Raw genomic sequence first — 21412 nt, 5'->3', positions numbered from 1 at the left:
AGTCACAGAGCTGTGTTTTCAAGGTCACAGAGCTAAGAGCAGAATCTAGTGTGAGTGATCCCACCTATGCTTTTTTTCCTGCAGTATCTTTCTCAGTTTGAAAGTATAGGGGAGAAGTTGACAGAATGGTAGGAAGTGAAGCAAAGCATCAGCACAAAGACTTCATTCATTCATCCATTTAGGAACATGCATTGGGCACTCATTCTTCCAGGCTCTGTGCCAGGGGAAAACAAACTGCATGAGATGCTATCCTTGCCCTCTGGGAGGGTGCCCACAGCCCAGGCTCAGAGACACAGAAATGCGGGAGAATTCTAAATCCAAGTAGGGACAACCTCATAAATTTCTCTTAGGAACCCTCAGTTGGATGAGGAGAAACAATTCCTGCCCCAGGGGAGACCCTTTCTGGTGATGAATACATTGTTATTCTTTTTTTAATTAAAAAATTTTAATTTAATTAAAATGTTAACATTGAGGTATAGTTGATTTACAATATTACATAAGTTTCAGGTGTACAACATAGTGATTCACAGTTTTGGGTTTTTGTTTTTGTTTTTTGGCTGCGTGGAGCAACATGCAGGACCTTAGTTCCCCGAACAAGGATCAAACCCATGCCCCCTGCAGTGGGAGCACGGAGTCTTAACCACTGGACTGCCAGGGAAGTCCCTGATTCACAGTTTTTAGTGAATACATAGCTTTTGTCCCAGGAAGACCCCCTTCTGCTGAGGGGGACTCCGCAAGTCCCAGTCAGTTAGGGGGCACAGTTCTTGGTTTCAGGGAATTCCCAGGTTGCCCCAGCTCTTGCTGTGGGAGAAGATTTCAGTCTGGTGGGGGATGAACAGAGCCCGTCCTCTGGGAGCTCCCAGTCTGATGGGAGAGAGAGGCTGAATATAGCCACTCCATACAGACGGGGAGGAACCACAGAAAATGTGCAGAGTGGAACAAAGAAACAACCCACTTCCACCAAAGTGAGATAGCAAGTCCATGGGTCTTTCTGTAAAGCAAGGACATTTTCAACAGATGGAAGGGGTAGGGGAGTTGTGGCCAAGGGGAAGAGGGGAAGGAACATTCCTCCTTCTTCCCTCCTCCCTCCAGAAGGGCATTTCTGGATGTCTCCAGTTGGTCTGGGACCTGGGCAGCTGCTCTGTGTGTCCAAGTCTGCCAGCCCCTCAGCTGTCACTCTGCTCCCAAAATAGCAGTGGTGGGGGGGGAGGGGAGAGGAGGTTGTTTATCTGAGATGGAGGTGGATAAGCGGCATTAGAGCCATGCCGAGGGAGGGAGGGTGTGCTGGGGGGGTTCCCGTCCCTCTGGATCTTTCTCTCACTCTTTGGGGTATGAGTGCCTGTGCCCCCAGGACTGCCCCTGAGTGCGGTGCTGGGGCAGAGGTTAGTCAGAACCTCCACGTGGTAATGACTGTCCAGTCTGGGGAGGGGGAGGGCCCTGAGTATCAGTGACAGACTCCAGGGGCACCTGCCCCTGTGGCCAAATATGGTCTGGAGCCATTAGCAGGGCTGATAAAGTCTCCTGGGTGGGGGCTAGGAGGGGCAGACTGACGCTGGCTGGGGGTTCACACGCACCAGAGCAGCACCCCGGGGAGGACAGACCGAGAACACTGTCCTTGTGAGAAAGTGAGCTGGCCTGGAGGGTTCCTTGGACTGGGGAGGGAGAAGGGGGACCCAGAAATTTTAAGGCCTGCAGTGAGAATTCAGGCCCTTGGTGTGTCTAGCTGGGAGGGAGAGAGAGGGGGGAACAGGGATTTTTTAAAAAAATTTTATATTGGAGTAGAGTTGGTTAACAATGTTGCCTTAGCTTCAGGTGTACAGCAAAGTGATTCAGTTCTGCATATACATGTATCTATTCTTTTTCAGATTCTTTTCCCATTTAGGTTGTTACATAATATTGAGCAGAGTTCCCTAGGAACAGGGTCTCTGAGACCCCTCTCATCCCGGGCCACACTCCGAGCAAATGCTGTGATGTCCTTCTGGGCAAAGGATTCGCGGGTGCTCTGGGTGGGTCTGTTGCAGGCAGCATCCTCACCTCCCATCCTGGTCGATGGGGCACTTGGTGCTCCAGACCTCAGGCCAGGAGCCCAGCCCCGGGTCTGGAGGGAGGGGCCGGCCAGACGGAGCTCATCCTGTCCCCGCAGATGGCCGAGGCAGAAGCAGTGCAGCTGAAGGAGGAGGGCAACCGGCATTTCCAGCGCCAGGACTACAAGGCCGCAGCAAAGAGCTATAGCCAAGCCCTGAAGCTGACCAAGGATAAGGCCCTCCTGGCCACGCTCTATCGGAACCGGGCAGCCTGTGGCCTGAAAACGGTCTGGGATGAAGAGGGGCAGGGAGCTGAGGGCCAGGACTAGGATGCAGGGGTGTGGAGGCAGCCCCCTCATCCTGTCGGGCATGCCTATCAACCCAGCCCTCTCACTGGACCCCTCAGGTTGGAGACGGGTGCCTCCCACTGCTTTCTGGTACCCATTGCCTGACCCAGTCCTCTGGGAGACAGAAATTCATCCATGGAGATAGTTCTCATCCCGCGGGAAGCAGACTCATGGGAAGTGGCATCATGACAGGGGCCTTTCATAGGTTATTTCGCGGCATTTCAACCGCAGACCATGAGGTCGCTGCTGCGTCCCTGCCCATATCGCAGATAACAAACTCAAGACTCAGAGGAGGGCTCAGTAACTTCCCCAAGATCTCCAGGTAGTTAGTAGAAGAGCTGGGTTCAAACCCGAGTTTGCCTGATGCCAAAGCTCGTCCACTTTTCCACACCCAGTGAGGGGCGCTCCCCTGCCCTCTGACAGTGGCAGCTGCCAGCGAGCTCTCTCTCCTCGCCTCGGGGACCCTCTCTGGCTGTCACTGTGTCGGGCCCACATTAACCAAGTTTCCTCCTTCCCCGTTTCTCAGGAGAGCTATGTTCAGGCGGCTTCAGATGCCTCGAGAGGTGAGCCCCCCTCACTTGGGCCTTGCCCTCCTTCCCTCCCCTTCTGCATCCCTGTTTAGTCTAAGATGCTCTCAACACTCACAGGGATGACCGATTGTATAAACGCCATCCTGGGCATTATAGGTGGGGCTTCAGATGTACCATCCTTATGTGAAAGGAGAGCTCCAGAAAAGCTATCCCTAGGTCACGTTTTTACATGTTAAATATGCTGGGGCAGCTTCTTTGCTTAGAAGGTTGCTTCCAGAAATCCTTTTGTCACGGTAAGGACACAGCCAGTCTGTTGGAAGTTTGGATATGTTCATATGGGATGGCGGGGGGAGAGGGCTGGTTCCCATAACCAGGGCATCAGCCTGGTCCACTCTGTGGGGACCGGGCTTCCTGAGGGGAAGATGGAGGCACTATTTCATTCCACAGACACTAGGAGGAATAAACATAAGTCAATGCTGGCCGTGGAGTGCCTCAACTTCTGAGAGAACTTAGGCTTAAGAGCACAATCAAAATGGGAACACTTCTCCTGGCTGCATTTTTAGGGCTATAATATGCAGAATGAAGGGGATTCTCCTCTGCATGGGTCCGTGTTGGGGTTTGATTTGGTTACTTTTTTTTAGGAGAAACAGAGATAGTCTGGAGTGAGTTCAGAAGGGAGGGACCCAGCTGGAAAGGGGAATGGAAACACGTCCTGTGAAGAGCAGGGAAGTGGCAATATTTAGCTCAGAGAAGGAACTCCCAGGTAGGACAGGGAACTGCCTTCAAATACCTAAAAGGTTGTCACAAGGAAGAAGGATTGGATTTCATCTCACGTGTTCCAGGACTAGACTCAAGACAAAAGGGCAAAGTTACAGGAAGATATGTTTCAGGTGGGAGGAGGGAAGGGCTCTCCGAAGGAGCTGTCTGCCTTGAGAAGGAAGGAGCTCCCGGACTGCTGGAGGTATGCAAGCACCAGCTGGATGAGCCTTTGGCAAGAATCACTGAGCCGAGACTGGAGAGTCAGGAATTAGACAAGATGACCCTTAAGCTCCCTTCCAACCCTGAGACTGTAATTCTTACCGCCTCCCTAACAAAGGGGAGCCTTGGACCAGATAGTCTACATGGATGCATACTCTCCAAGGAAGGCACAGAAGCCCTGCAGTTGGGGGCAGCGGTGGGGGAGGGGAAGGTGGTCTGTAGTCCGGCCTCCTGAGGCCTTGCCTGTCCCCCTTGCTAGCCATCGACATCAACTCCTCGGACATCAAGGCTCTGTATCGGCGATGCCAGGCACTGGAGCACCTGGGGAAGTTGGCCCAGGCCTTCAAGGATGTGCAATGCTGTGCCACCCTGGAGCCACGGAACCAGAACTTCCAGGAGACGCTGAGGAGGCTCAACACCAGCATCCAGGAGGAGGTGAGCCGGACCCCTGCGCATAAGCCTTGGCTGCCTCTCCCCATTCCTAGTAGGGACCAGTTAGGGGAGTGGGACATCAGGCAGGGCTGGCCTACCTCCACACCCTTGGATGAGTGATCAGAGATGCCGTGATGCTTGTTCGAGGGTGCAAGCCAGCCAGGACTAGAACATCAGTCTTTTAAATTCCAGATGGAGGCTTTTTAAAAAACTGCAACTCAGTATGTCTGCACCATGATCTTCCTCTCTGGGGGGACAAAGGCAGCCAGGAGAAACCTAGGATCTGGGGGAAGGGCATTGCTGGGGAATGGAGGACAGCCAGGAACCAGTAGGAACAGGGAATCTTTTCTAGGAAAGTGGAGTGGGGTCGGGAGAACTTGGACCGGAGATGAGGAATCCTGCACCCTAATACTGGCTTAGCTACCGATTTTCTGAGGGACCCCTTGGGGTGTTGCTTTCCCCACTGTAAGAGCGGGAAGGTAACTGATCACACAGCTCCTTGCTCCAAGACACAGTAACTTCTTTGTGCCTGGGGCAGTCCCATGGTGGGACCACGTCGTACTGTCCAGAGTGCAGACTCAAGGGCTGAGAAAATACAGACTAAGGAGTGATGAAAATAGGTGGCACTGTAGACCAGCAGAAAAAAGCAGTGGGAGGTGCAGACGGAGCTGGCAAGATGGGGGATGATGGATCGGTTAGGTCGCTTTATGAAAGCTTCAGAGCACTGGGGTTGGGAGAGTGAGGGATGAGACATTCAAAAATAACGGTTTTAATTTGCTTGAAAAGGTACTTAGAAACAGTTTCAGGTTTCCGATCCTGGAGATATATTTCTATTTTAGCCCATATATATTTTTTAAATTTTATTTTTGGCTGCGTTGGGTCTTTGTTGCTGCACGCGGGCTTTCTCTTGTTGCGGCGAGCAGGGGCTACTCTTCATTGCAGTGCGCGGGCTTCTCACTGTGGTGGCTTCTCTTGTTGCGGAGCATGGGCTCTAGGTGCACGGGTTTCAGCAGTTGTGGCTCACGGGCTCTAGAGCGCAGGCTCAGTAGTTGTGGCGCACGGGCTTAGTTGATCCGCGCCATGTGGGATCTTCCCGGACCAGGGCTTGACCCCCGTGTCCCCTGCATTGGCAGGCGGATTCTTAACCATTGCGCCACCAGGGAAGCCCTTTAGCCCATATTAAAATGTCTAATAGCTAATTTTTTACTAGACTTCAAAACTGGGGTGATGATCCTTTGCCTTCCAAGACTTGTGAAGACCAAATGGGATGGCGAATATAACCAGACTGTCAGCTTTGTGGGGCAAGGACTTGACTTTGTTCTCCATTCTATACAGTGTCTGACTCGTAGTAGTTGTTCAGTAAATGTTTGTTGAATGAATGAATGATGGAGGGAGACAGGAAGCTATTAATTGAGATGAACTTTATGTGGAGCCAACTGGAATGACGGGGACCCCTGCCTGCCTTCTTCCCCACTCCCTCCTCTCTCCTCAGCTCCGTGTGCAGTTCTCCACAGACTTGAGGGTACAGAAGATGTTTGAGATTCTCCTGGATGGAAACAGTAAAGCTGATAAGCTGGAGAAGGTGGGTGCTGGGCCGGCAGCGGGTGCTCTTGGGACCTGCCAGGTAACTGCACTTCCACAGTTCCAGAGGAGACTTCCAGAGGAGACTCTGCTCCTGTGTCTGGGCGGTAACGTCGCCGACAGGTTGCAGGCCAGGGAGGAGGCTCCTTGGAGAAACTAAACAAAATTGATTTTGATATTTTAAAACATTGCATTAAATACAAATTAATTAAATGCATTGCATTTACAAATTTATTAAACTTATTTACATATTACATACAAATTTATTAAATTTATTGAATGCATTGCATTTATCTTGATTACAGAGGTTTTTGGTGCCCCATAAATTTTGCACCCAAGGTGTCTTTCTTGCCTCACCCTACTTTTGGCCCTGAGAAACAATGACACATTAAAATAATGTTTTATTCCATTTCAAATCATTGCAACAAGTCATTCTGAAATATGAAAATCTTTATTCAGAATACCATCCTTTTAGCCAAATTTGCTGCATTTTTAAAATGTTCCTAGGGACTTCCCTAGTGGTCCAGTGGTTAAGACTGTGCTCCCAATGCAAGGTGCCCAGGTTCAATCCCTGGACAGGGAACTAGATCCCACATGCGTGCCACAACTAAAAGAGTTCGCATGCCACAACTAAGCAGCCCATGTGCCTCAACTAAGACCTGGTGCAACCAAATTAATTAATTAATTAATTAAATTTTAAAAAATAAAATGTTTCTAGTCCTTCAGAGGAAAAAAAAAAGAATATCTGAATATTTATAAGAACTTGGCAGACAATGCCTGGGGAATTTTTGTTAGTTTAATGGTCAATAAGTCCACATAATATGCAGCTATCTTTTATAGCAAACTCTTATGAGGACTTGAGTTGTTATAGATGAAAGTAGTTCGAGAAGTACAAAGCCTTTGACTGACAGAGCGATGATGGTTCAGCTCATGCTTGCCTGGGATTCTCTAATCAGCCTCCCTGCCTATTTGTCTACCTCCTCCTTTTCCTGCCTCATGAGTTCTTTGCCCAACCCCAGGGTCTCAGGGCCTGTTCAAGGCCTCCTCTCCAGATCTGGGGCCTTTTAAGGAATTTCGATCCTCAGTTGGTTGCCTGTGGTTAAGGAGGGCCGACTGTACTATGCCATTTTATATAAGGGACTTGAGCATACGTGGATTTTGTTATCCGTGGGGGTCCTGGAAAAAATCCCCTGCGGTTACTGAGGGATGACTGTATATATATCCTCAAGGAGGAAGGCTTTAGGGTAGGAAGACACTTGAAAACCCAGCTCAACTGTCTATTTTTACAGACAGGAATCTGGGGCCCAGAGAGGTGCTATGACTTGCCCAAGGTCACACAGCTAGCATGTGGCAGAATCAACACTCAAACCCAGGGCTTTCAAATCCCATCTTGTGCTCTCTCTGCCCACAACCTTCAACCTTCCTGAGAACCCCCTGCAACTTCAGATCTCCCTAAACAGATAAACGGACAAACAATGCCAAAACCATATTCGAAGAACATTTTTTTTTTTTTTTCCAGTACGCGGGCCTCTCACTGCTGTGGCCTCTCGCAGCATGTGGGATCCTCCTGGGCTGGGGCATGAACCCGTGCCCCCTGCATCGGCAGGCGGACTCTCAACCACTGCGCCACCAGGGAAGCCCCAAAGAACATTTTTCATGGAAAAATAATTTCCCATGTGAAATCACTTCCGTTAGAAGATAAACTGAGACATATAAAAATTCTAAGAATTTATTTGAGCAAAATCTGTTTGAATTGGGCAGCGCGAAAACAGAAGTGGTTGGGGTACTCCACCGACAGGAGCTAGGAAAAAGACGTTTATAGAAAAGAGGTGGAAGCAAGACAAGGGAATTATTTGACTGGCTATAGCTGAAGCAGTTGCATTATTTGGGAAAGGCTCGTTAGCTGTTTGTGACTGGTCATCCTCAAGGTTCGTTTCTTAAACTTGAGGCAATACAGGGTTAGGTTTTGCTTTGTTTTGTGTTTTTTTAAATTGAAATATAGTTGATTTGCAATGTTGTGTTAATTTCTGCTGTACAGCCAAGTGTGGTTTGGGTTCGCTTACTTAGTTGCCTAGGCATTGAAGCCACCTCCTTGTTTAATTAATTTAACATTTCCCTACCTTTTAAAAGTCCTTATCCACAAGCATATATACACAGGTTTATTTCACCATAAGTGCAATCAGAGTGAACCTGTGATTCTGTTTCTGCTTACCAATGTTTTCTCCAAGCTTCTTCTGAGTCTTTTCATTTATGACTTTAATGGCTGCAATATATTTCATCCAGTTGGTCTTTATTGTAAGTTACTCTGTTTCTTGTTTTGAATTACATTCTTGGGCTATGTTCCCATGAGTAGGATTATAGGGCAAAAGAATATAAAGATGTTTTGAAGACCTAGTCCTTGCACCAGCCCCTGCACTTGGCTCACGGCCAAGGCCTCTGCAGCCAGACTTCCCTCATGACCTTCATTGTTTCCTCCCTCCTTCAGGCGGCCAACAACCTCATTGTCCTCAGCCGTGAGGAAGCAGGGGCCGAGAGAATCTTCCAGAACAACGGTGTGGCCCTGTTGCGGCAGCTTTTGGACACTAAGAGGCCTGAGCTGATGTTGGCTGCAGTACGGACCCTGTCGGGCATGTGTAGTGGCCACCGAGCTAGGGTGAGGGCAGGGCCAGGGTTCATGGCACGGAGGGCTGCCGGTCTGAGGACCTGGCATTGACCTGTGGGCAGGGCGTGGTTGGCATGGATAGACCCTGATACAACGTCTAAAGTGTCTCCCCTCAACCTTGGTTGTATGGCCCCAGATTCAACAGAGATTGATCCTCTTATTTTTTCTCTGAGCTGGGAATGGGTCTGACTAAACAAAGATAAGTTTCTTGAAAGTGGTTTATGCGGAAGAGCTGAATGCAAAGGTTATGATAGTTTACAGTTTTTCATATTAACTCTTCAAAACCCAGTGTGCATTTTACCTCACAAGCACATCTCAATGAGAACTCGCTGCATTACACGTGTTCAATGCCTCCCCTGTGGCGAGTGGCTACTGTATTGGATGGAGCAGCTCTACACCTCTGGAAAGGGGCATGGCTTGTGTCGAGGGCCTTCCCAGGCCACGGGTCCCATGAGGCATTGGCTGCCTGATCTTCTGTCCCTCCTGCACGGGGCAGCTATCACCCACTCCCTAACCAGCATGGCAGCTGGAAGGGGAGGGCAGACAGCTGACTGTGCTCCTTGCTGGGGGCGTCTAGGCCACAGCGATTCTCCACGCAGTCCGGATAGACCGAATCTGCAGCCTCATGGCCGTGGAGAATGAAGAGCTGCCTCTGACCGTCTGCAACCTGCTCCAGGCCATCATCGACGCTCTGTCTGGGGAGGACAAGCGAGAGCATCGAGGGAAGGAAGAGGCCCTGGTTCTGGGTAGGAAACAGTTTTCAGCCTTGGTTCAAGGGGATGGAGGCAAGGAAGTGTCAGTTACCATCTTAGACTGGGCGTTCCGTGCATGTGGAGGTGGCCTGGTTATATTTTTTTTTTTTTTTTTTTTTTGCGGTACGCGGGCCTCTCACCGTTGTGGCCTCTCCCCTTGCGGAGCACAGGCTCCGGACGCGCAGGCTCAGCGGCCATGGCTCACGGGCCCAGCCGCTCCGCGGCATGTGGGATCTTCCCGGACTGGGGCATGAACCCATGTCCCCTGCATCGGCAGGCGGACTCCCAACCACTGCGCCACCAGGGAAGCCCCGCCTGGTTATATTTTTACATTTATTTTCTGATGATAAAAGTTAACAGAGGCACAGCCGCATAATTTACAACAGCTAAAAGGTGGAAGCGTCCCAAGTGTCTATCGACGGATGAATGGAGAAACAAAATGTTTGTGGTGCTGGTTGCACAATGGTGTTTATGTGCTTAATGCCACTGAACTGCATACTTTAAAACGGTTAAAATGGTAAATTTTATTTTATGCATGTTTTACAACAATTTTTATAAGTAACAGGGGCTTATGGAGAAATGTGGAAAATTTTAGAAATACGTAAAGATGAAAAAAATCCCAACAGCCTGTAATCACCCCTCCAGATAACCACTACTATCACTGCCATGTGTAACCTTCCAGTCTTTTTTCTTTTTTCTATACAGTATTTTATTTATTTTTAAATTAATTAATTAAATATTTTCTGGGCCTGCGTTGGGTCTTTGCTTCGCGAGGGCTTTCTCTAGTTGCTGCGAGTGGGGGCTACTCTTCATTGCGGTGCGTGGGCTTCTCATTACGGTGGCTTCTCTTGTTGCGGAGCACGGGCTCTAGGCACGCGGGCTTCAGTAGTTGTGGTTCACGGGCTCTATAGCACAGGCTCGGTAGTTGTGGTGCATGGGCTTGGTTGCTCCGCGGCATGTGGGATCTGCCCGGACCAGGGATCGAACCCGCGTCCCCTGCATTAGCAGGCAGATTCTTAACCACTGCGCCACCAGGGAAGTCCCCCTTCCAGTCTTTCTTCTATCCCTCCATATAAATATCTATTTAACAAAGTTGGGATTCAGCTATGGATATTTTTGTGTTTTTCTCCTTTCTATTGCATACCGTTTAATATTCTTAAAGAGGATTCCTTTTTACTTGAATAATTATTAATTTAACATTTGTCTCATTCCTGCATATATGCACATACAAACTCAGGCTTCTTCCTGTATATCCAGGTCCTAGACATCATTTTACAACTTCCCGCTCTGGCTGGGAAGGTCACAGAGGCAGGTTCACTCATAGAAAGCTTGATCTTAAATAATTTCATTATATGCCATTGTATGGATATATCATAACTCATCAATCAGCTCTATATTGTTGGAGATTTAGATTGCCTTTAATTTCATACTTATAAAAAACACTTCAGTAGCTATTCTTAACATAAACCTATATTTGCATTTGTAATTATTTTCTTGGAACAAATTCCTAGAAATGGGAGTACTAAGTTAAATGCTATGAACATAACTAAAGGTCTTTCACTACCTTACTTTCGAACTCCTTTTGAGAGGGTGCATCAGTTTTTACTCTCACCAAGTGATGATAAGAGTTCCAGCCTCAAATCATTCTCACCAGATTCAAATACTATCATTCTTAAAGATATTTTCCTATTCAGTTGGTAATAATTATGTTTGAAGTTTTAAAATTTACGAATTAGACATTATTTTTCCTTATCCTTATTAGCCATTTGGATTTCTTTGTCTTCAAATGGTTTGTTCATGTTGTTATCTATTTCCTCTGTTGGAGTATCAGTGTTTTTCCTATTGATTCCTAAGAGCTCTTTGTGTATTAGTAATTAACCTGCTTGGAGTCTTGAATTCTTGATGTGGTTCTGACTTACTATGGTAAGGATCCTTTTCTGCACTAGAATTATTGGAGGGTCCAACATGGCTTCACTTGGATGGCTGGTGGTTAACTGGAGATGCTGGCCAGGGTATCTTGGTTTTACTCCTTGTAGCCTCTCTGGTGGGCAGCTTGGGTCTCTATGTAACATGGTGGCTGCATTTTGAATGGACAAGCCCCAATGTGTAAGTGCTTTTTAAGCCTCTGAGTGTGCCGTAAGGTCACATGAGCAATCCAGGGCCAGTGTGGGAGGGGACTCCCCAAGAGAATGAATACTGAGAGGTGTGGTTCATTGGGGGCCACGACTTCCTCTGGAGGGAGTGAGCTGTTGGACACCTCTACTGAATAATTCTTCCATATGTTGATTTCAAATCTGTCCCCTTGTAATCCCACTCACTTCTGGTCCCAGTTCTGCCCTGTGGAACCTCACAGAATAAGTCTGCTATCTCATGCTTATGACATACTTTTATCTGAAGACAAGCTATCATGTACATTTGTGTCTTTCCTTCACCAGTTAGATAGCCCCATTCCTTCATCATTTATTTATATAACATGGCTTGGAGATCTTTCCTTTTCTACCTGCCTGCCTGCTTGCCTTTGGGCTACAATCTAGAATGAGGACAAAAGTCTCCAAGTTCCAGAGAGTTCAGACCACAAAAGCAGGAGGAGGCATTTGCCTTTAAGATCCCCAGTGGGCAGGGAAGACCTGCCATCCCAGGCAAATGCTTGAATTTCAGGCTCCCAGCATGTCTGAATCTGCAGGGAGTAAAATGTCTATAAAGGAGTGTCAATTTCCTTTCTGGAAAACAGTTTATTAAATCAGTGTATTAAAAACTGCACGAAGCACCTTTGGATCCCTGCCCATCGTTGCCTGGGAATGAAGAACTTTCTAAGAACCAGACTGTTCAAGAATGGAATGGGCTGCCATAGAAGTCGGTGTTCAGAGCGGCTGGAGGACCCCTTGGGGGTGTTGTCTAGAGATCTCCCTCCCTTTTTTGGAGTGAGATACTATACTCTCCTGGGAAATTCCAAAATCTGGGAAGCAGTGGATTCAATATTTCCAGAGTCCTTCCAGAAGCCTCTGCCATCCCTGGTCCTATATACCTGAGACACCCTGGTCCTCTCTATTTACCCCTGTCCTCTCCTTCCTCAGACACCAAGAAGGACCTGAAGCAGATCACCAACCACCTGCTTGACATGCTGGTCAGTAAGAAGGTGTCTGGCCAGGGCAGGGATCAGGCCCTGAACCTGCTCAATAAGAACGTCCCCAGGAAGGACCTCGCCATTCACGACAACTCACGCACCATCTATGTGGTGGATAACGGTGAGGAGGTGGGAGGGTCTGGGGCTCATGCCAGCCTTTCCAGTGGGCACCAGGGTACCAGGCAACCAGCAGAAGGTGGAAGGGGTGCAGCTCTTGTCTGGGAGAAGTCTTCATTTCCAACTGAAAAGCCAGGAAAAGTCATTAGCATATTAGGATCCACCAGTGGGCTGGTGAAGGCGTAGGTCCAGGCTCTGAATTCAGGGCCTGAACACACCCAGAACACACTCAAAAACATCTGGGTGGAGTTTCCTGACAAGTGAGGCAAGTGCCAAAAAAACCCAAACAAGACTCCACCAACAAGGGGTAACGTCCCTGAAGTCTCAGGATGGCAAAATACAGGCCTTCCAGAGGGAGAAATGGCACTTGTGTACGTTATACAAAGTCCAGTAACAATGTGCCAGGAGATAGTCACTAAATTTGTCAGCTCCAGGGCATCACCCCTCTCCTAAATCACCTTGTTCAACTGTTCAAGAATCATACCTGTGGCTTTATGATCTGCTGTGATAAATTCTCCCACAGGTATAATGACATATAGACCAGACCTTGTTCTGAAAGGTTCAAGTCAGCTTATAGCAACTTTACCTTTATTCTCTTTTGATACAGCACTTCCCCTGTTTGGTTTTCACAGATCTCAGCAAAGTTCATATGTAAGTGCTTAGACTTGAACAAATTTCTCTAGTGCTTTAACCCTCCCCCTCTCAACACCCTCCCCCCCATCCCATCCCAGTCTGGTCTTCTCTGCACGTATTACAAAGCCTGGGCATTGACTTTTCTCTGCGCTAGGATTTAGGCCCAACCACACGGTTTATATAATGGGGGTGGGATGGGGAGCAGTATCTGAAAACTGGGCTGAAGACTTGGGTAGGGGAGCCACCAGGCAGGGTAGGGGAACCACCAGGATGTCAAGCCTGAAGTAAGTTTTTGGGTTCAGGGAGGGGCAGACATGGACAAGGAGGAGGTCCAGAGTGTTCTAGCAAAAGAGAATGAGATGCTCAAGGCAAGGGCAGAGTGGAAGGGAAGGGTAGGGGGTGAGGCTGGGGAGGTAGAGCAGGTGCATTTGATGAAGGCCTTTGACAGCCAGGCTGGGGGCTTTGCGTTGGTTCATCAGGCCCCTTCCAATGACTCTCCAGCCCTCCCAGTGCTTTTGTGTGTGTGTTAAAATACACAGCACAAAATTTACTGCCAGGCACTTTTATTTTCGATCTTTACATTTTTAAAATTAATTTTTATTGGAATATAGTTGCTTTACAATGTTGTGTTAGTTTCTGCTGTACAGCAAAATGAATCGGCTATGCATATACATGCCAAGCACTTTTAATTCCCTGCCACATCCAGAGTTTCATGCCTCCCAATGTTTACCTAGGATGTTTCCCCTCCCGTTTACCTGTCCCACCCAAGGTCTGACCAGCTCCTAGCCAACCTCTACAACCTGGCTCTGAAATCAAGCTATTGTCCCCGCAGCAGTGTAGTGTAACAGTTAACATCGTGGGCTTTGAAATCAGACGTTGCTGGGAGAGGGCTGCTGCTATGTCACTTGCCAGTTATGTGATCCTGGGCAAGTTACTTGGCTTCTCCATGTCTTGGTTTTCTGCTCTGATCGATGGCGATAATGATTCATACTAACCAGTAGGGTCAATGTTAGGATTAAATGAGATGATGTATAGAAAGCTCTTGGCACATAGTAAGTGCTCCAAATAACTTGAAACTCTTGCTTTGTTGGAGTGAATTACACCATTTGCGGTGTCACTGTTCTGTCCTTATTTACACCTTATTGTAATCTTTATACATCTGTCTTCCCTTCCCTGTATTGTGAGCTTTTTGATGTCAGGATTGTCTTTTATTTTGGTAGCCAGTACCTAAAAGGTGGTTGTTTATTTGTTCACTTATTCATTCATTCATTCAACAAATACTTAATGGTTGAATTAGCCTGGTAGGTAATAGGAAGCCATTGAAGTTTCTTCAACAGAAGAGAAGAGAAGGGATAATAACCATAAATAGTAAATGTTATATTTACTAAACAAATAATAAATATTTATTGAGTGTCATGATGTGCCTGGAATGGCACTAGGCAGTTTCCATACATTATCTCACTGAATCCTCAAACTCTATGAGGAAGGTAGTATTGTTCCCATTTTACAAAAAAAGAAACTGAAGCCTGGGGAAAAGAGAGCATAAAATAGTATTTGAGGAAGATTATACATCAACCCACAGAATGTTAGCACTGGTAGAGTCCTCTGAGATCAAATAGTCCTGACTTTGTAAATGCTGAAAACAGAAGCCCATAGCGGGAGGCTAATTGCTCAGGTAGGGGCAGAGTCAGGGGTAGAACCTGACTCTCTTGGCCCCATCCCAGTGCCCTTCATGTTGAATAAGCTACATGCTGCCTAAAGAGCTCTGGTGATAAAACAGGACTGAGCGAGAAGGAGCGTTTGTGAGGACAGAGCCCGGCAAGCATCTTACACTTGCTGCTGTCTGTCTTGCAGGCCTGAGGAAGATCCTGAAGGTAGTGGGGCAGGTTCCAGATCTGCCGTCCTGCTTGCCCCTGACTGACAACACCCGAATGCTGGCCTCTATCCTCATCAACAAGCTCTATGACGACCTGCGCTGTGACCCGGAGCGTGATCACTTCCGCAAGATCTGCGAGGAGTACATCACGTGAGTTTCCTGGAGGGTCGAGTAACTGCAAGTGTAGGACTGGTTGCTCTAAAGCCGGTAAAGAGGCAAGGCTGGTGGAAAGGAAAAGTTTGCTTTATTTTGGAGGCTGGAAACCTGGGGGTGGGAGGAGGGCAGACGCCTGTCCAAAGGCTGACTCCCCTCACCGCCCCACCAGACAATCAGGGGGCAAGAGCTTTCATAGACAGAGGGAGGGGGCTACAGGCAGAAACAGCACAGTCAGCTCTGACAGTCATCTTGAAATTAGTCATGCAGTGGTCGGATCAGTATCATCTTGATTGTTTTAGGTACAGTTAGTCTTTAGTTTCAGGGTCAGTTTGTTCCCATTTCTTTGAGGCCAGTTCTCAGAACTGTGGCAGCTTATGTCACGGCTACAGCCTGGTCATCATGTAGTTAACGTCTTCCACCTGGTGAAGGTTTCAGTATCTATAAGACAGCTAACAGGATACGGCTCAGAATATTATCTATAGCCCTTGAGGGGAACCAAAGGCCCTGGACTTCGCCTAATGACTATTTTTATTTGGTCTCCTTTGACTGCTTTCCTCTGTTTCTGCCTTTTCTCACTTCTCTGATTAAACTTGTTTGGCTAAACGTTTTCCACAGACAAAAGGCAGGCGGAAGACATGGTGGGGGAAGGACCATAGGGTCCTGCTCCGTTTCCGTCAGGCTCTGTATTAGTCATTGATGGCTGTGTAACACATTACCCCCAAATTTAGCAGCTTAAAACAAGAAGTATCATGTGTTATCTCACAGTAGGACAGCAGTGTGGCCGAGAGTCAGCTGGGTACTTCTGGCTTTGGGGCTTACAAATGACAGTCACATGTTGGTCTGGGCTGCCGTCATCCAAAGGCTGGACTGGGGCTGGAAGATCTGCTTCCAAGATGGCGTGCTCAAGTGGCTAGCACGTTGGTGCTGGCTCTTGGTGGGAGGCCACGGTTCCTCCCCATCTGGATCTCTCCTCATGGTAGCTGGCTTTCCCCCTCCTTTATTCCAACGATCCTCATACTTGGAAACTATTCAGATTTCTGGGACCGCCCCCCCAGCCCCCACCCCATGACCCAGTAGTCTGGGTTGTGGCTCAGGAAGATGCATGTTTAGAAAGCACCAGGTGAGTCTTGGGAGGGTGAAGACCCTGCCTTCACTCTGCTTTCCTTTCTCTATTCCACGGGTTGGCAAACTTTTCCTGTAAAGGGCCAGAGAGTACGTTTAGGTTTTGTGGGACACGTAGGTCTCTATCACAATTTTTTTTTTAAAAAAACCTTTAAAATGTAAAAACTGTTCTCAGCTTCCTGGATTTGGGTCCCAGCGAAGTTGGCTCCATCCTATAGCTTCTCCTGATCCCGACTTTGTGTCACTTAAAGCTCCTCAGGGCTTCTCCGGTTTTTTTCGACCTCAGCTTCAGCATCCGGTAACTATCTCCCAGCCAGTCCCCCTTTGAACGAGGCCCCCTCCTGGTCAGCCTGTACATGCTGCCTCTGAGGTCACCTGACACTGAGTGGGTAGGGTCACCGCCTTCAACAAATGGTGCCTGAGGCTGCCACTCCCCTCCCCCCTCCAGGGAGGTGCTTCATCAGGGGCCAGGGGCTGGGTGGAGGTTCAGGCACCAGCTGGCATAAGGAACCAGTTTAAAGGGCAGACCCCAACTAATTATGCAAGGCTGGTTCCCCGGCACCGAGTGGGAAGAAGATCAGGCACAGGACACGGATTCTCAGAGCTGGAGGGGCGCCCGGAGCTCCCAAGGCTGATCCCTCTCCCCCAGAGGGACTTGCCCAGTTACCCAGCCAGAGGCAGATGTGGGACCAGAGCCCAGGTCTCTGACTCTTGGTCCATGCTCTCTTCTTTCTTTTTTATTTTTTTTTTTTTATATTTTCCTTAGCTTTTTTTTTTTTTTTAATTTATTTTATTTTTGGCTGCATTGGGTCTTCGTTGCTACACGTGGGCTTTCTCTAGTTGCGGCGAGCAGTGTGCGGGCTTCTCATTGCGGTGTGCGGGCAGTGTGTTGCAGTGCGTGGGCTTCTCATTGCGGTGGCTTCTCTTGTTGCGGAGCATGGGCTCTAGGCACGCGGGCTTCAGTAGTTGGGCTCTAGGCACGCGGGCTGCAGTAGTTGTGGCACGCAGGCTCAGTAGCTGTGGCTCGTGGGCTCTAGAGCACAGGCTCAGCAGCTGTGATGCACGGGCTTAGTTGCTCTGCGGCATGTGGGATCTTCTCGGGCCAGGGCTCGAACCCCTGTCCCCTGCACTGGCAGGCAGATTCTTAACTACTGCGCCACCAGGGAAGCCCTGCTCTCTTCTTTCATTTATACACATCTGCATTTGCACTGTGCACATCTGCCCTGATTCCCCACATCAAATCAACCTGGGCAGATCACGGAAGGATCAGAAGGTGTGTCACCTCTGACGTCCTCATACAGAGATCCTTCCGTAGATGACAGTAGACTTTGAAAGGAAGGCAGAAACTTCTGGCTCTTCTAGTCTACCCCTCACCGCCGACTCGTTAGGGGAAGGGACTGGACCAGACAGGGGATTGACTGGCTCAGGCTACATCATGACTCAGCTACATGGCAGAGTCAGGTCGTGCGGCAGGCATCAGGGTAGCCCTATTGTGCTGTGGTGGCTGCTGTCCTGTCCCACCAGACACCCCAGCTTCTGGGAAGCCTGTTGGCTGACAGCTCTCACCTGTCACCTCTTTTTGGGGACTTGCCTTGGCTGAGGACAGCTGTTCACTCTTCTCAGGGCAGCCAGCATCCAATGACTTGTCCCTCACCCCAACTTGGAACAACTTTGAAGGGTGTCTCGGCTCTGGAACTCTTTGCAAGCTGAGGCTTTGTCACGACCGCATCTCAGTCCAGTGCCTCCCTCCATCCAGGCCTGATTTCTTCCCTTTTCCAACAGGTGTTGATCCCAAGAGCTCTCCCAAATAAACTTCCTGAGTGTCAGTCCCCATCTGAGTGTGCTTCTTGAGGAACACATCTATTACTTCATTTACCCCCATCGTAACTCTGAGAAGTAGTAGTGCTATCCTCAGTTTCCAGATCAAGAAGCTGAGGCTCAGAGAGGTTCAGTGAATTGCCCCAGGTTACACAGCACATGAGTGGTGGATCTAGGATGCAAAAACAAATCTGTCTGTCCCCAAATCTCACACTCCTCCCATTCCCCTTGGCCAGTTCTCTTGACCACGCTGGCCCTCTGTTTTAGGGGCAAGTTTGACCCCCAGGACATGGACAAGAATGTGATTGCCATCCAGACGGTGTCAGGGATCCTGCAGGGCCCCTTTGACCTGGGCAATCAGCTGCTGGGACTGAAAGGAGTTATGGAGATGATGGTGGCTCTGTGCGGCTCAGAGCGTGAAGCGGACCAGCTGGTGGCCGTGGAGGCCCTCATCCATGCCTCCACCAAGCTCAGCCGTGCCACATTCATCATCACCAACGGCGTGTCACTGCTCAAAGAGATCTACAAGACCACCAAAAACGAGAAGATCAAGATCCGCACACTGGTGGTGAGTGCGCTGGGTACCAGACACTGTGCCGGGCATCAGGGACACCGGAATGAATGAGACGTGGTCCCTGTCCTTGAGGAGACCACGCCCTAAGCACCCAGGTCCACCCACAGGCCCCTGCAGATCGGGGTGATAGCAGGAAGCTGTGAGAACGTGGATTCAGGATGGGGGACCCTGCCATGTAACCCTAACAATGATCTCCTCGATGCTTTTGAACGACAAACACTGATGAGCTTTTGTCCACCAAGTAGTTTCAGTGCAAACTCCAAAAACTCAGTTTGTTTCCTTAATCGGTTTCTATATAGCACATTGTTTCCATTTTCATTTTATAGAAGTAACTTCCTTTTTCTTGATAGCAATTACAGTGAAGATTTGAGTCATTGATCTGTTTGTTTGTGGGGGTTTTTTTTTGGTTCATATCAATTAAAAAAAACTAATTTTAGCTTCTGTCATTGTGAGTTTTCTCTTATGGAAGACATTTTTTTTTTCCTAGCAAGAGTCCAATTTTTCCTGGGTAAAAATCTGCACAGCTGAATCTGCCCCCCAACAAAAATATGATTTCACAGCCAGTTTTTGTGCCATAAGTTTTATCGTTGTGGTTACAGATATGGTTAGTATTATCCTGTGCTGATTTTTCAAAATGACAAACACAAAACATCTACGTGGGCAAAATGGTGGGGGAAAAGGGTAAGTTGAAAACCTCCAGCTTTGTGGGCATCTACCCTAACCTGGAAGCCTCAGGGGAAGGCATCTCAGAAAGGTGACGCCTGCCCTTAGTTCTGTAGGATGCAGACAGGTTTATCCAGGCAAAGAAAAGGGGCAAAGTGTTCCAGCCACAGGGACCCGTGTGAGCAAGGCCTCGTCCCCAGGTCTTGGTGTCTCTGATCCTACACATCTCCCCTTCTCCCCAGGGACTCTGTAAACTTGGCTCTGCTGGCGGCACAGACTATGGTCTCAGGCAGTTTGCAGAAGGGTCGACAGAGAAGCTGGCCAAACAGTGCCGCAAGTAAGGGGGTCCTGTTTCCTCAAGCCCACCATCTCCTCTCAGGGATGTGCCCTAGTGGATGCCAGATCCTAAAAAGCCGCCCACCTGCTGCCCTGAATTGTTTCACTCTTGCCCCAGTCCCAGCACCCTTGCCTCCCCTCCCCCAGGTGGCTGTGCAACACGTCCACAGACACCCGGACCCGGCTATGGGCAGCGGAGGGCCTGGCCTACCTCACGCTGGACGCCGACGTGAAGGATGACTTTGTTCAGGACATCCCTGCCCTGCAGGCCATGTTGGAGCTGGCCAAGGCGAGTGTGGCCCTGGCCTCTGGCCTCAGGATCTGCTGGATTCAGGCTCACGGGGCTGTCCGCTGAGCGTGGGAAATTAGATTCCCCAGTCCTCATCCTGTCTCTACCCCCTACTCTTCCTGTAAACCTGGGTTGGTCATTTCCCTCTGTCTGGCCCTCATCTTTCATGACTCTAAAATGGGCTCACAACTCTTCATGCCTTCCAGGCAGTGGGAGGATGAATAAGATGAGGGTATTTTTTTCCTGAGACGCCCCCTCCCCCCCCAGGGAGTTGAGGTTTTTGAGGGACCAAGGGGCTGTACCTGGCCTCTTCTGGGCCCCTCCCTCCTTCCCAGTGCCTCCCACATGCCCTTCCTCCTCTGCTGGGCCACCTCCCCCCGCGCCCCACTCCCCCCGTTCTTTGCCGCCACTAAAGGCTGGAAGTGTGGGAGGGAGTTTCCACCAAAGGGTGTCCAGCTCCCACCCTACCCCACCGCAGTCTGATGGAAAGCCTATGGGACTGGGCTTTTGAAAGGGGCACAAAGCAAAAAGTGCACTGAGAGGACTCCCGTTGGTGCTCTGGGGTGCTGCTGAGGGGAGCAGAGCCTGTGTGAGCAGAGCTGGTTCCTCTCCCTCGGGGCCACGCCAGCCACGCTCCTCCCAAACCAGCCTGCCTGTGAGGGAGCCTCTTGGAGGCAGTGGTTTGTTCTCAGGTTTCCTTGCTGCCTGTCCCCTCCTATCCCCCACCTCCTGCCTCCAGACCCCTGACAAGACCATCCTGTACTCGGTGGCCACCACCCTGGTGAACTGTACCAACAGCTACGACGTCAATGAAGTCATCCCAGAGCTGGTGCAGCTGGCCAAGTTCTCCAAGCAGCACGTGCCCGAGGAGCACCCCAAGGTGGGGAAGGGGATGGCCTGGAGGGGAGCTGTACCACCGGACCGCCAGAGAGGTGGGAAGGACAGTTAATGATGTTCAGGCGCCGTGCCTGTGTGTCTGGGAGGATTCGGTGGAAGAGGCAGAGAAATTGAAAAGGATCATGGTCAGTTTCTCCCACTAGGTGGCACTTGTGTTTTTCTTAGTGTTAATGTTCTGTGGAGGGGGAGGAGGAATCGACGATTTACAGTCGGAGAAACCAAATGGAGCCAGGATGAACGTCTTCCAATTTATGTTGTTGATTTCATGGACATCTGACAGTTAGTTGTATTTCATGTTTTCCACATTTATACAAATTTTATTTTCTGGGATATCTGGATTTGGGAATATGGGTGCTAAGTACGAATAATGAGAAGCGGAGGAACGGGGGATCAGGGGCAGCCCAGGTGTCACAAATCCCCTTGGGACCCTCCCCACAATGATTCACTGCACGCAACGGCATACTTTGTATGTGGTTTGTATATGAATATATATGCATTGTA

General features: G+C 49.2%; 1 protein-coding gene across 3 annotated transcripts in view; it reads left to right on the top strand.

Annotated features, from left to right (window-relative positions):
• The first annotated feature begins 2143 nt into the window (after nucleotides 1–2143).
• UNC45B (unc-45 myosin chaperone B) overlaps nucleotides 2144–21412 on the top strand; it is a 29144-nt gene continuing 9875 nt past the window's right edge. The window contains exons 1-12 of one of the 3 annotated variants that reach the window (XM_032616756.1): nucleotides 2144–2311; nucleotides 2898–2934; nucleotides 4139–4314; nucleotides 5804–5893; nucleotides 8378–8545; nucleotides 9132–9300; nucleotides 12381–12551; nucleotides 15035–15206; nucleotides 18420–18720; nucleotides 19632–19726; nucleotides 19873–20014; nucleotides 20754–20894. In XM_032616756.1, coding sequence (XP_032472647.1) covers nucleotides 2144–2311; nucleotides 2898–2934; nucleotides 4139–4314; nucleotides 5804–5893; nucleotides 8378–8545; nucleotides 9132–9300; nucleotides 12381–12551; nucleotides 15035–15206; nucleotides 18420–18720; nucleotides 19632–19726; nucleotides 19873–20014; nucleotides 20754–20894 — 1830 coding nt within the window. Of the gene's footprint in view, nucleotides 2312–2897; nucleotides 2935–4138; nucleotides 4315–5803; nucleotides 5894–8377; nucleotides 8546–9131; nucleotides 9301–12380; nucleotides 12552–15034; nucleotides 15207–18419; nucleotides 18721–19631; nucleotides 19727–19872; nucleotides 20021–20753; nucleotides 20895–21412 lie in introns of all 3 variants that reach the window. The other 2 variants (XM_032616757.1, XM_032616758.1) reach the window with 2 other exon arrangements.

This window comes from Phocoena sinus, chromosome 20, assembly GCF_008692025.1.
Source record: "Phocoena sinus isolate mPhoSin1 chromosome 20, mPhoSin1.pri, whole genome shotgun sequence".
Classification (NCBI taxonomy): Eukaryota; Metazoa; Chordata; class Mammalia; order Artiodactyla; family Phocoenidae; genus Phocoena; species Phocoena sinus.
The sequence above is the reverse complement of the archived record's forward strand: the minus strand, read 5'-3'. Positions and strand labels throughout refer to the sequence as shown.